Source organism: Brachionichthys hirsutus, unplaced genomic scaffold (genome assembly GCF_040956055.1).
Source record: "Brachionichthys hirsutus isolate HB-005 unplaced genomic scaffold, CSIRO-AGI_Bhir_v1 contig_796, whole genome shotgun sequence".
NCBI lineage: Eukaryota > Metazoa > Chordata > Actinopteri > Lophiiformes > Brachionichthyidae > Brachionichthys > Brachionichthys hirsutus.
In genome coordinates this window covers 412,588-427,604 of record NW_027180331.1, presented here as the reverse complement: position 1 = coordinate 427,604, position 15,017 = coordinate 412,588, and the positions used below count along the sequence as shown (strand labels likewise).

At 40.6% G+C, this 15,017-nt stretch overlaps 1 protein-coding gene across 1 annotated transcript; it reads left to right on the top strand.

Annotated features, from left to right (window-relative positions):
* Nucleotides 1-7,658: 7,658 nt before the first annotated feature.
* On the top strand, nucleotides 7,659-12,126 carry LOC137913007 (protein FAM83B-like). Its single transcript, XM_068757140.1, has 4 exons — nucleotides 7,659-8,114; nucleotides 8,805-8,969; nucleotides 9,660-9,784; nucleotides 10,137-12,126. Exons 1-4 carry the CDS (start codon nucleotides 7,665-7,667, stop codon nucleotides 12,124-12,126), a joined length of 2,730 nt encoding a protein of 909 aa, XP_068613241.1. The 5' UTR covers nucleotides 7,659-7,664.
* Nucleotides 12,127-15,017: the final 2,891 nt, after the last annotated feature.

Below are 15,017 nucleotides of genomic sequence, written 5' to 3'. Positions count from 1 at the left end.
AACACCCTGACTTTAAGAATGCACATGATCATTTCACCCAGGGCAAAAGATACGGTTCAATGTTGAACACGGTGCACTTCATCATCATCAACATCATCATCATCACAGATGTAAAAACTCCATTCATACAGGCAGGAGGAAGGGAAACGGAGTGAGAGCTAGGGCCCACTGGAGAGAAGGGAAGGGGATCCCTCCAAATAAAAAAATGTAAACAATGAAATGCCAACTACCCGGATACGTAACACGTATACCCAGTTCTCTCAAAAAGGGGGACACCAACACCCAGATTACCAGTGCTGCTACTAGCCTCCAGCAACTGAAAGGGGATAAAACAAATTAGTGTGAGCTGTCGCACCTTTAAAAAGTGTCTTAGTCTCTTAGATAACCTTCCACAGCAGCAATAGGTTACACATTTAAGGAAACCAAAAGGTAAAGATTATTTTAAAATGACATTTCTTGCTTCTTGTTTCCTATTTGATATTTAATGTGGCAAAAAATCTGATTTTTTTTTTGTGAGTTTATGTCTATAAAATCAGAAAGTGCATTCAAAGATTTTCCACATGCCGTCTCACAATCAGGTTTGACCCACAAATATTCACGTCTCTCCAATTAGGCGTCTCATTCAGGCTCATTAGGAGGTAACGCTCTGATGATTCGTTGCTTATTGGCCATTAAATAAAGACTTTTAGTCAGTGAGTCATTAAATCCGACAGATCCACATGAAAAAAGTAGCTTGTCTTTCTTGTCTGATTAATGCTATTGTCTGCATCAACTACTGTGCTGATAAATTATATAATATGCTATTGTGACACACATTTAAAAAAAATTATAGCTTTGACACAGCAGATTTAATGCAGAAAACAGTTCTGGAATGCACTGATGTTGCAGGAGGAAACGCACCAGACTCCCGATCAGTGGGTGTGGAGACTTCGAGCTTCCTCCTCACACAGACTGTGATGTTTTGTGTGTCTGCGTGTGGTTGAACCTGTTTGGTGGAGGCGTAACCGCTCTGTCTTGTGCTTTTAAACATTACAATATAGTGGGTCAGCCATAACTTTTACTTTTGGTGGCGCAGCTGAGAAGAAGCGACATGTATTGTTACATTCTCAATAGCTACTATCTGATAGCTTGGTTATCCCCATGTGCACCGAGGTTAAGGAGCTGTCGTCCATCAATTTCAGACTCTTAGACGGCCAGCAATTTTCAAAATGTTAGTATCCATGGCAACGACTAGATGGCCAATTACATTGCACTCCCACTTTGTGGTCTTGAACTCCGTTGCCCTCAAAAACAGAGGTGTGACATGAAGTGTGCATCAAAGCTGATCAAACATCAGGCTACAGTAATGCTGACAGCCTGCAGCGCTTCCTCTCACTTTAAAATGAACATCCATTTATAAGAACCATAAACCGCTGATCAGAAAATAATCCAAACATTTCATAGTTTAAACATCCATTTTTTTGTAGACAGATTGTAATTACTTCTGGATTTTAAACCGGGCTTTCCCCAGGATGTTTTATGGATGATCGATCCCACGTTCTCTCCTGCTGATGGACCCGCATGCAAACGTCTGATTTTCTCTTTCTCACACTCAACAAATTGGCAGCTTTTGTCAGTCAGTCAGTTTTCAGTTTGCCCCAAGGCAGTTCTGTCTACCCCAGGGCAGCTGTGGCTACAATAGTGCAATAATGCACAATGTAACGCATCTTTGAGTGTCCAGACAAGATTTATATAAAACCAATGTTGTATTATTATCCCTTCATCTATGTGTGCATGATGTCAGGCAGAGTAACTCTGTTCTGACTTGTGTCTCAGGTTCATCCTCTGTCTGTCTACCTGGTTTCCTGTGTCACTCATGTCACAAGGTCCGCCTCCGCAGGCAGACCTTGTGACTCAATCCTGTTACTCAACCCTTCTTCAAATAGCTGAACAATTAACAGCCTTCCTGAACTGTGGGAACATTCCTGTGTCTGCGAGTCTATCATATAACACAAACAAGACATAGAAATGTCTGTATATTATATACACCTACAGGCCAGGGATACTGCTCAGACTACAGAGAGGAAAAAGACGCTTGTTTGTGTTACCTTTGCTCTAAAACTACTACTAATAATAGAAGATCTAGTCAAATTTGTTGTGGACTGTAAAGGATTAACCGCATATGAGCATGCCGACATTTTAACAGTCATCCCACGTCCGCAGTTGTTGAAGCACTTAGATGCTCTTAAGTCTAAATAATAAGCCTCCAATTGAAAGGAATTCTCGGAAATGAAGCCAGAGAAGCAACTGAAGGTGACTGATGACGGAATCGTTCTATAAATACAACAACTGGTTGGTTGCCATGCTATTTTGTTTCATTTTGAAATTTCTAAGATAAAGTGTTTTTTAAAAATGGCAAAAGCTAGTTTGACAGAAAACTGTTTAACTGTGACTTAATACAAAAACCAACAGTCACACTTGGTGTTAAAGTGCTTTTTGTATTGACATTATTGTTACTTTCAGGGAAACTTCAGTGACTTCACTGATTTTTCCTTTGACACACTTGGTTCACTCTCTTTTTTATTGTTTTCACACAGTAATACTCAACCAGGTAGCATCAGAATAATGTGTTTAAAACCTCTCTGTTCATGTCATATTTCTGTTTGGCTTTATCAGCACCTGGACTAATTTTCCTCATAATAGAAACTAAATATCAAATCAAAACAATCCTATAATGTAAGGAGTATAAATGTATGCAGAATGCTACAAATTCTGGAGCGTCAAAACACCAGAATAACATGTTGATGTTCAGCTGTCACAGTCTTTATCTTTCCTGAACAGGTAAATGGCAGCTATCACGCTGCATGACTCCAAGCTAATCCAAATTTGCACAAAGAGGTGGAGCTCTCATTCTGGCCTTGAAGCTAAAAGCTGTACTCACACAGAAAGTGAACTCGGACTTGTGTTACGAGTGAGTTTGATTTGATTTGTATTTTTTCCCTGAGGTTATTCTGAGTTTTCTATTATTTTTCATCTCAAATTTTATTTTAAGTGTACAACAATAAAACAAACAATAATATTTATTAATGACCAGTGTTATCGAAGCTTAAAAAGACTGATTTCTTTTTTACATTTTTCTGAATGAATTATTTGTACAGCAACAGTTTTTTTTATTTCATTATTTTACAATAATATATATATATATATATATATATTTACAAATATATATAATATGGACAATTTTACTGTAACCAACCTAAGTTGCATGTTTTTGGTGGTGGAAGGAAGCCAGATAACCCAGACAGAACCTACACATGCAGACATGGGGACAACATACACACTCTGCACAGAAAATAATTGAACCTGGAACCTTCTTGCTGTGAGGCAACAGTACGACCCACTGCGCCACCGTGCCACCCATGACAGAAATTAAGAAGAGAATTACCTCTGCGAGTGTTCTGTAAATTTGTCAGCATCGGCATGTGGTAGGTGTGACAATCCTCCTGACCGGTCCCCAGTCTGGTGAATGCTCACATTCCACAGCAGCAAACCTACACCATCATTGGGTTTCCAAAGGAACGCCACCCAGTCTCTTTCCAGTGCAGATTGCAGACATATCTGTCTGCTTTGTGCCAGAAGCAGGCCCAGAACAGCCACAGCAGCAAAGACTACTGGCACCCAAAATAGGCCTGCATTACGTTAAATAAAAAGACAACCCAGGACCCCAACAAGCCACATTGATTGTGCTGGGTTACTGTTTCTGGACCTACTCTCTACAGGCATGTCTGACTCAAGAGTGGGCTGCCATCCCACAGGATGACATCATCCAGAGGTTGTAAAACATGAGGCGGAGGATTGCTCCTGTAATCTGTGCAGATGGGATACAGTAATTACTGATTGTGGAAAAAAGTAGCATAAAAAACTGTCACCTGAGAAATGTATGGTGCTTGCTGTTTTTTTCTTCTTCTCCAAAATAATTTATTTCTTCTTCTCCAAAATGCGCGTTTTTCTTTTCATGAAACCCTAAGTACCGTACTCAAGACAACTATACCAAAACAACTATATATATTAAAAATCACATTTTCTGGTTATGAAGTTTTTAACTCTTTTAAAAATCCCCAAACATTTGTCTTTTACAGTCAGAAGACAAATTCATCAGCTGTGTTGTTAGCATTGCCATTATGCAGTGATCAGTGCCATGCAGATGACAATCAAAATCTCACTCTGTGTTTGCTGGAAGCGTGAAAACACAATGACATGACATGAGGAGCCACGAGCAGCCTGAGGATGCATAGAGCTGAGATGAGGTGTTACAAAAGGTGAGTCGCTCTCAGGACGCTCCAGGAGAAGAAACTCCCCGTAACTTAATCTACACACACCCAGATTCAAGAGACAATCTAACGATGGTGCAGAAATCTTCTTCTTCGTGCCTCCTGGCAAATCATTATGAAGCATCTTTTGAAATTTCCACTTAATAACCACACTCTATGATGCATATTAAAATATCGCAACAATGCTTATCATTAAATTATTCATTTGGAAGATAGTGACGCATGTTATCTACAGTACTTTGACAAATTAATTTTGTCTCGTAAAATATTTTACCTTATTTATCACATAATTATTGCTATACTTTAATTTCCTGATTTCCTCTTATAGTCACTCCCAGGGGGCACAGCTATTAATATATTACTGACATGTATTGAGTTAAAAACCCAAGGATAAATGATTAGAATTTTAAAAAAAAGACTGAAGAAATGACAATCTCAAAAATATGATTCCTAAAAAACACATTTACAAAGAAAGGACCCGCTAAATTAAAAATATGATTGTCTGTTCTTGGAATCATATTACGATCATCAGATACCAGTAATAAACGGATATCACACACAAGGATTAGTCTCTTTTCCAGCTCCTGCTTGTTGCGTAGAGTTTAGTTTTTATTTTCGGGGACCTTAGCCAGTCCAAGCCTTAATTCTTTTTAGTATAATGAGTTTGTGTTTTGTGATTTTCTGTATTTCCCTTTTGACTATATGAGTAAAGTGTTTTTGTTGAACTTTTATTCATGTCTCCGTCGCTGCATTCTGTGATCCAGTAGCTTGATCATTAAGTCCCCTGATACCAAGTTTGGTAAACACTTCTGAAAGAACAAATTGGTTCAATTTACCTTAAATTATATGTTGTTCATAACTCATGATATTCATCTCTGTCCAGAAACTGATTGTGTTAAAGTCATGTTGGTGACCCCTGGGTTGGAGCTTGAAGTTACTGAGCAGAGCAAAGAGTAGGAGGAGAAACAGATAGCCTTGCACTTTCAAAAGTTAAATAAAAATAAGCATTTCACTCTCCTCACACTCCTAAACGTTCACATTTCACAATATGCTGTAATAAACAGCAACATTTAGGGGTCAGCAATCATACGCATGTTACCCTGTGTGAAAAAGGGGTTGGACTTCCATGTTGGTGTTAATAATAATGTCTTAATCACATTCTTTATGTTCAAGGGCTTTTTTGAAAGGCTCCTCTTAGACAGGATATTTGACTGTACTGTACTTGTACTGTAATACATGCTACTGTTTGATGGTACTTGTACTCTAACATTCTATCTAATGTTATTCATCGTCATATTCATCATCATCACCGCTAAGTAGATTTTGAAGCTCCATTGACTTTAATGTTAATGAAAATTTCAAAGTAGTCCAGAATCCAGGATCTCTTCTGGATCATCACCGGAATGTAATCATCTGTTCTTGCTAACATTCCCGACATTTCCTGAAAATGTCATCAAGATTCATCTGTAACTTTTTCAGTTATGTTGCTAACAGACAGACACGAATGAATCCTAACCATAATCCTAAATTAACCCTATCATATGACATCTGTTGTATTAGATAGTATATTTATGTGTGTGGATCTGAAGTGAAATGAAAGTATTTAAATGTACGAGTTTTTGTGTATCATGTGTGTAAGGGAGTCTGCATGCGTGTGTAATGGCCTCTGATGTGGAAGCATAGATTGTTGCCATTCATCAAAGGCCTCTTTATGTCTTTTATGATCTTGATTTTCAACAGCATGAACTTTGGTCCCTGGAGACGGGAGGGGGGAGTGGCTAAATCTCTCAAACAGGTTTTTGACTTACCTGCTAGCAGGTTTCGAGCCAGACCCACTTTGCATGTCAAAACTGGAATCCACACCCTCTTTCTGCAGAATCCTTGTCTTTGTGTCCTGCAGCTGGTTTGTACAGTAGCTCAATACTCCGTAATACTGAGCAAAGCGCCTCACATGAGCACGCATAAATCTGAGAAGGCCATCCTGGGAGCAACGAAGAGGATTTTCACATCATTCGCAGCCTTCATGTAAGTTTCTGTTACGGAACATGTGACAATGTCCGTTGTTAATATCTTGTTGTGACGTTGATAGGCCTGAGAAGCCTTCAGCAAAGAGCTGGGGTGGTGCAGGCAGATTCAACTTGGCATAAAGACTTGGTATACGCTATTTGTTTTCTGTATTTTCCGTTCTTTTTTCAGATTCTATATAAATAAGGACAAAATATTCAGTAAACTGTATGAATATTAAATTCACCTTTAAAGGAAATGTCACAGAATAAACAATTTTATTTTTTTTAGACGTTAAGAAAATCTCCTAAATGAATGATTTCTGAGGCACGCTGTCTAAAATATCCTCCGTAGACACCTGCAGTGCAAGTTAGCTTTCATCCATTGAGGACTGAGGATTGATAATAAAAAATATGTGTTGCGTATGCAAGTGAAAACATTCGGATGGAAGTGTATGTGTAAGGAAAGGAAATATGAAAACTAGTTCATTAGGTGTCAGTCTTCAAAAAAGCTTTAGGTTGACAGCAGTGGTTTTACTGGCTGTGTGGATTTTGATCCTTCTATTGGTTATCACAGACTTTAGCCCATCATACGTTTACTGAAGACAACAAACGCAAACGTGTTTGTCCCCACTTAAACTTTCAGACGCACTTACAGGTGCTACAACCATTTGCTCTTTGGGTGTGAGCTGCCAGTCATCTTAAATACTGACGTTGAACAGGTTCAACATCAGACAACTATGACTCACTTTTCATGAAATGGCTTGTTTGAAGATAATCCCAACACCTGAAATTAAACAAGAAACGAAGAGGGAAGGAAAGATTACACAATATGAATATGCAATAGCGTGTTTGAAGCCTGCGTTTAAATAGAAGCTTCTGCTGCCTTCTTTGAAACAAGTATTGCATTTTGCAACATATATCAATCAATTCAGTCTATACAAATTGACTATAATAAAACTAGTAATATTGAAATTCAAATTCGCAGATCTGAAATTTTGAGATGTTCTCAATGATGTCAGAATCTTTATGGTTAATTTCTAGTGTTGATCCTCCTTCCCCATGATGTTGTTCTTCTCGTTGTAAAAACTGTCACACTTTGTGTCTTTTAGAATAACTGCTAAGAGCAGCAGTGCGATTACACTGTTCAAACAGTGGTGCAACTTTTTTTTATTGGCAGTTTGTAATTTTAAATTTAAGTTACGTCACATTGTGGTTAAAAAATTAAACCTTCCCATGTTATTGTTTTTTTGTTTGTTGGACGTTACAACCTTTCAATGTAAAGGAACCTCTCACAAGGTGTCATTAACTCTGATTATCTATGACAGGTCCAACTAAGCAATCTGGACTGATGGAGTCTCCAAGGTTTTCTCTGTTGTCGTCCTTGACGGGAGAGTTGACATCCGAGGATTTCATCCCACCACATTATAAAGAGTCCTATCGCCTGGCGGTCGATTTTCTAGTGAAGAGCGGCAAAGTATGCTACCAGGAGTTCCTAAAGGGGGAGCGTATTGGGAGTTTCCTGTCAGAAGAAGAGATCCTCTTCATCTCTGAAAATGTAGAACCGCTCCCACCTCAAGATGACGAAGAAGAAATCGCTCGTCCAATAGACAACCAGTCATCCTCGGGGACATACTGGCCCACGTGCTCGGACGTGGACGCACCAGATTTGGATTTAGGGTGGCCGGTGGTCATGCAGGACACATTGCAAACAAATATAGATTTGCTCTTTCATCCCCCAAGAGAAAACAGCCCCACCATCAAAGAGGTTGTGCGAAAGAATATTCAAGAAGCAAGACAGGTGATCGAAACTTTGCACTCAGACCGAGGAAAGCTTTTCCCAGAGCAGCAAATTGACTCAGTTATTCTCTTTATTGACTGGAATGAGTTGAAACTCTTTTGAAAAACACCCTTTCTTTCTCAAGGCAGTTTACAGCAAAAGGAGTGTCTTCTGAAGCTGCAGAAGACCAAATCTGGTTTTGCAACTTGAGAACCTTAAACACTATCAGCACCTTGAAAGTCACGTGCATCTCAAGATGCATCCGTTAGTCATCAAATTAGGGCATGACGTGTTCAGACTGTGGTTTAAAAATCCGTGAGATTTATCCTGCTGCCATGTTACAGCCTTGTTGTTGAATGAACAAACACACTCATTAACTCAGAGTTTATAGATACCAGTGGGTTTTTTCTATTAAGGGGCAGTATAAAGTAAATTATACAGAAATGTACCGGTAATGTCAATTCACCAATGCACTTTGGACAGTTGTCCAGTTTTAATTAATTACTTTAATTGTCACAGTACGAGATTAACCCATCTCCAAAAACATGTCCCATGTCCATAGGTGTGAATGTGAGCTTGTGTGTTGGTTTGTCTTTCATGTGGCCCTGTGATGAGCTGGAGTCTCATCCAGAGTGTACGGGCCTCTTGCCCGTAGTAAAGCGCCACTCTGTGGCATGCTGAACTTATCATTTGTTACCTTTGACCTTGCAGGTCGTTGCCATTGTGATGGACATGTTCACTGATGTTGACATATTCAAAGAAGTTGTTGATGCCTCCATACGAGGAGTCCCGGTCTACATTCTCTTGGACTGTTACCATTTGAAAGGTTTCCTCACAATGGCTGAAAATCAAGATGTGAAACTTCAACAAATGAGAGTAAGTTTCTCTTTTAAACCTTTCATTTAATGCTCTCTTCTTGTGATGTCACACTCAGACCTTTGTTTATCAAAGTGACAATAACAACTATGCTTGTAAAACTGAAACTCTCATAGTGTGGTTAAGGTTAGGATCAGACTGTGGTTTGGATTGGATGCTCGGCCATCACCAGTGAGATTCGGTGTAATGTCCCCAATGGAATGGCATGGCTATGCCCCCCCCCCCCCCCCCATTACCAATCTGTACACTCAGCCGAGTAAACCGGTGGCTTCATATTTAATGACTGATCTAACTCTCAAACACAACTCTCGTTATACATTTGCCTTTGACTCTAATTTACTGCATACAAACGCCTGACTGTTAATCAAGCATAATGAAGGGCACATTTCAAAAGCTAGATGGGGCCGTTTCTACATTTTTGTTGACAAATAATTGATCATCTGGCAGATGTCAAAGATGCACAAAAACATGCAAGGACATGCCGGGAAAGCTAACAATCAGGCCGGGGACAAATGCAACATTTCAAATTCCTACGATGATGATGATGATGATGATGATGAATATATTTATTAATATATTGATGTTTACATGCAGAGCATGATTTAAGATGCTTATACCAATTGCCTTCTGCTGCAAATCCTACCAGCAATAAATCCTGTCTCGCTGTGATTTTCCCGTCTTTGACCACAGAACATGAGGGTGCGCACGGTGAAAGGGCAGACTTACCTCTGCCGATCAGGAGCCAAATTCCATGGGGCGATGCAGCAAAAATTCCTTTTAATCGACTGCCACACAGCAATTTCTGGCTCATACAGGTAAATAAAACTGCTGCCTGAACAAATGGAGGTGTGGTTGAGACCACTGAGGCGTAAATTCTCAAAGCACCGAGTTACATTTACTGTCACTCGCTTCTGAATTGCTGTCATTATTCATCATCGATGCTGTTTGTGGCTCCTTGCCTCAGAGTAAGAAAAGCAGGTTTCTAGATGCTGAGGAGACAGCTCCTCAAAGGAGAACAATGTTTTCATGTTCAAAGTGTTTTATTTTTATGTATGGATCATTACCTCAGTAAGATCATGCTAGATGTGACCCCAATCATTTTATATTGCAGAGATCTCTTTGTTTACTCCCTGTTCCAGTGATAGTCATTTGAGTTTATGTTCACAGCTTCTCTTGGTCATTTGAGAAGATCCATCTGAGCATGGTGCAGGTCATCACAGGACAGCTGGTGAAATCCTACGACGAGGAGTTTCGAACACTCTTTGCCCGGTCAAGTGTGCCTGCTCAACTGCCCCCCCTGGAGGGTTTGTTTGAACGGAATGGCCCACGCGGGCCACAAATGGTGCCAAAAACTTATTCTGCCCTAAAAATTGACCGGAGGGACCAGCTGAGGCATACGCTGGACACAGTCTATAGGAAGACGTGTGAAAGGAAAGGCATGAGAGACCTTGATGACAGGCATCTTGAAGAGGACGCGAAGCCGCTGGGGCCCTTAATTGGGAATGGGCTCATTCGTCAGGACCACATTCTACAATATCAGTCCACAGAGGCAATGGACTTCTTGAAAAGGCACAGCTATGCTGGAGAGAGACGAGATGGATATTCATCACAGGACTACAGGCCACGAGCAAGCAACTGGAATATAGCAAGAGAAACAGGTCATGTCTCAAACAATTATTCTATGGACAATTATTTACAAGTTCCATCGAAAAACAGAGGTCAAAATATACACCAGACTTATGATGGCAACCACAAACAGGTTCTGTCTCTGCAGCAGAACATGCCCGCAATGGAGAACACATCCAGGTCATTCATGCGCAGATTAAGGCTGGAGTCCTACTTCCAACATGCTGACATCCCATTCGGAGACTCTTGTGACCATTTAGACCAGTTTGATCCACTGGATAAAGTTAGCTCCTTCATGCAAGGAAGAATGCGATCATCTCTTGTTTTGAGGTCCACAATACCAGAACAGATGGAGGTAAAGACTCGCATCAACAACGCCTCCTTTGGTGTTACACCCGCTGCAGCACCAAATGCTCCTTTGCACTACTCATCCATGCAGTGGAATCCAGCAGCAGCAAATGACAATAGAATGAACTATGAAGACTTTATGTCAAAAAGGAAAAATCTGCAGATTTTGGATGACTCTCAAAATAACAAAAGCTATGGTTCAGGAAGGAACTCATACCAGCCAGGCTATGCTAGCCTAGGCCGAGCTAAAGGAGGCCATATGACCAACAGGCCTGACATCTGGGCAGAAAGTTGGATGAAAAGGCAAAGCATGGCTGATGAAAATCCAAATCATGACTCCCCACATGAACTGTCAGGTCACGTGTACAAAGCTTTGGCAAGGACACCAATCAATAGAAGTGCAGCAGGTATCGGCGCACAGAATGGAGGATACGGGTCAAGTCTCAATGAAGATCAGCGCTCTGTCTCTCATTACGATGTCAAGGGTATCACTGAGACACAGGGCCGTCCCGCTCCTAATTGGCAGGTGCCTCCAACCAGAACTGTGTCTGCAGCCGCCATTCATGTAAACAACAAGGATTTAATGGGGAAATCCAGCAATGTGGGCTCTCACCATTTTCTGAAGAAGAGTTCAAAGAAATTAAAGTCTTTGTTGAACATACCAGAGAAAAAAGAGGATTCGATTGGAACTCTGGAGTCACTTGGCAGTGTGGGCAATGAAACGGCTGATGAGGAAGCAATATCATATGGACAAGAACGCCTTCATCAAAGAACAAATCACCCTATCAGGTCCACCTCTGACCGCCAGCGGAGCCGACTAGATGATGACCATTTAAACTACTCAAATCCAAGATTCAGAGTGGAGGAGCATCAAAATCCACCACAGACCGCTCTTCCCACGGTGACGGCGCAGAAGAGACTCCCTGCTCTCGACCAGAGCTCAAGGCCCGGCCTTGACATTGGAAGCTGGAGAAAGGATCAAAGGACCGAGAATCGCCTCTACAGCAGATATGAGCCCTTTTGTTCGATGGAAATGAAACACTCGACGGAGAGACGTGAACGCCTCCCCCGAGGCGAGGTGGGCGTTGAACACAACCTCACCCGAGCTGCACGCGGACAGCACGAAAATAAGCTGGAGAAATTTTTTCACAGAGTGGGGAATTTCATCCACAAGGGCAAATAGTGTTATCTGTGTTGTGCACGCGTTTTAGAACACAACACTTTTCAGTCGCACACATTTGAACAATTGTATTTCGTCTGCTTCAGAAAAGGTCGTTTGCTTGTTTACATTGTCATCTGAGTTTATTTGAATTTGAAAGAGGGCGTGCAATCTAAAGGGGGGGTATGTTTAACGCGAAGACAAACACAAGACCTGAATACAGCATAATAGAATATTAATACTCCACTCACTGCCTTGATGCTTGTCATCCACTGGCATCGGCCTAAAGCTGTTTATTCCAATGCTGTCGGAGCAATACTGTGGTATTTTCAAAATATCACAGGTGTATAGAATTTATTGCTGCGAAAGCATGTGTGTGTGAAATGCCACAATGTTGTTGTTTCTGAAATCAGAACATATCTGAATTTTGAAGCGGAGGTCTTTGAGACACTTGCCCATATGCAAACACTTGACAGAGAAACACACCATCTCCCATACCTTCATCTACAGAAAGTATTCCCTTCTGCTCCCGAAGTAACCTGAGATGTCTTTTCAGTCTTTTCTGCGTACGTTCTCACTCATCCAACACAAAGAATCGACTGGACTTGTTTCAGTTCGTTTGAAGACGTTTCGCCTCTCATCCGAGAGGCTTCTTCAGTTCTAACTGGCTGGCAGAGAGTCCAGATACTTGGACTCCTGCTGAAAACAAAGAAAGGATAGAAACCACCAGGACAAAAAGACTCCTCAGTAGTCATTAACGTTCATAAGGCAGTCGCTGTTCTCAGCCACCCTCAGGTGAGCTGTTTTGTTCACCTGCACCCAGGTGTGGCTGGGGGGGTAGATTTTGGGGACAGAGCTCAACACTGCACTGCATATTACTGATAGATGGCGTCTTAATCCTCCTCCTCTGTTCAGGGATGGTTTTTCCAGTTTGACAAAAACGGCTTCTTTAACTCCTCTTTCAATCCATCTGTCTTCCCTGGGTAAGACCAGGACATTACTGTACTCAAAGGAGTCTCCAGTGTGTTTAAGGTGCAGGTGGACTCCTGAGTTTCTCCTGTGTTGAGCCATACGCTTGTGGGGCGGTTGTTTGGTCTCCCCAATGTCCAAGTGGCCACACTCTTCACTGCACTGGACAGCAAACACTACGTTGCTGTGTTTGTGTCTGGGTGCTTTGTCTTCCGGATGGACCAGCATCTGTCTCAGGGTGTTGTCAGGTTTGAAGTGCATGGGACTCTTGTGTTTACTGAAAATTCTCTTGAATTTTTCAGAAGCACCAGCGATGGGGACGACAGCGGGTTTCAGTATTTCAGCTTTTACTGCTGTAGCTTCTCTCTCACAGTGTGACACAATGCCTGCAGCCAGAGGGAGAAACTCCCCTTTCTGTTGAGCCCAAGCAGTACACATTCTCTGCATTCTCTACTTAGGATATTTATGGCTCTAGTAGTGTAACATAGAATGTGGGGGGGAAAAAGCATTATTATTTATAGAATTAAAACAAAATACCTGGAGCTGTCTTTTAAGCACAGTGCACAAAACAATACATGTTCAAAGCCTAACATCTTGAGGATTCATTTGTTGTAGACATAATTATCATACTGCAATGACTCTGAAATGATAGTAAGTAATATGACTTTTTCTGTACTTTACTTTTTTCTGTATGATAAACGACGTGAGGACACAGGAGTGGGTTACGCATGTCTGTTACATTTCATTTCCAGAGCATACTTCAAAAACAATATTTTTTAAAATATTTCTTCACATGCATCAAATATTACATGGTGCCTTAAAGTATTTCTGGACATTTGTGATTTTATTTCTTCCACTGTCATGGCAACATATGCTTATTGTGGTGTTTTTGTCCTCGTCAGAGCAAATCTCAGATCTTATTGTGTTTTCCTGCTAAACGTTTTACATGCAACATCCATTTGCATGTAGGAACATCAAAATGTCTCTTTTTTGTTTCCATGGCTACAAGTGAGTACGGATTTGTCTCAAGTGAACGTTTTTGCAGCTACTCTCAAAAACCTTTCAATACTTTTTGATGTACCAGATGGGTGTATTTTGATATTTTTAGAACTTAAAGTACATTATTTATTTTAGAAAATGTAATTTTCACAGTTATTGAACTTCATGAAATTAACAGGGACCACCCGACTTTTTTTTGTCTTTGCTCATTTAAATGAACCCATCATTGACGAGTATTTTAAGCTACGTAAATAATGAGCTGAGGGAATGGATATCGGTCTGCTAATGTGAACCTATGAAATAAAGATTTTTATATAACATAGGATCCATCACAAATCTGTGTTAGAGTCTAATCTTTTCTATCAGACTGTTAATATAGTGAACGGAGTCAAATGAAGGCAAATAAATTGTTTCTGATTCTGATCCGGGACCAACTACCTTCCCCTGTTTCATCCTCTTCATTGCCTTTCTAACTTCACTCATGCTAATCTTTGTCACTTCCTGGTCCACAACAGGTGCTTCTACTATCCTTTGTTCTCTCATTTTCCTCGTTCATTAATTCCTCAAAATATTTCCTCCATCTTCCTGGCACACTACTGACCTTTGTCAACACCTTGCCATCTCTATCATTAATCAATCTAACATGCTCCTTCCCATCTCTGTCTCTCTGTCTGGCCAGCCTGTACAGATCCTTCTCTCCCTCTTTACTATCTAAAGTTAGGTGATACACTAATGAAATGAAATAAAAATAAAAGCACACATTCAATTTCTGCTCCAGAAACGTTAGACACAAATTATGTTAAGAAGTTTTGACCAAACAAGCCCAGACTAAAGACAGTTTTATTATTTCCACACTTTTTTTTCAGTCCAGTTCAGTGAGATCAAGCCTGTTAATGAGATGCACTCAAGTTCAACAGTTCTGCACTCAATTGAAAGGACAACACATT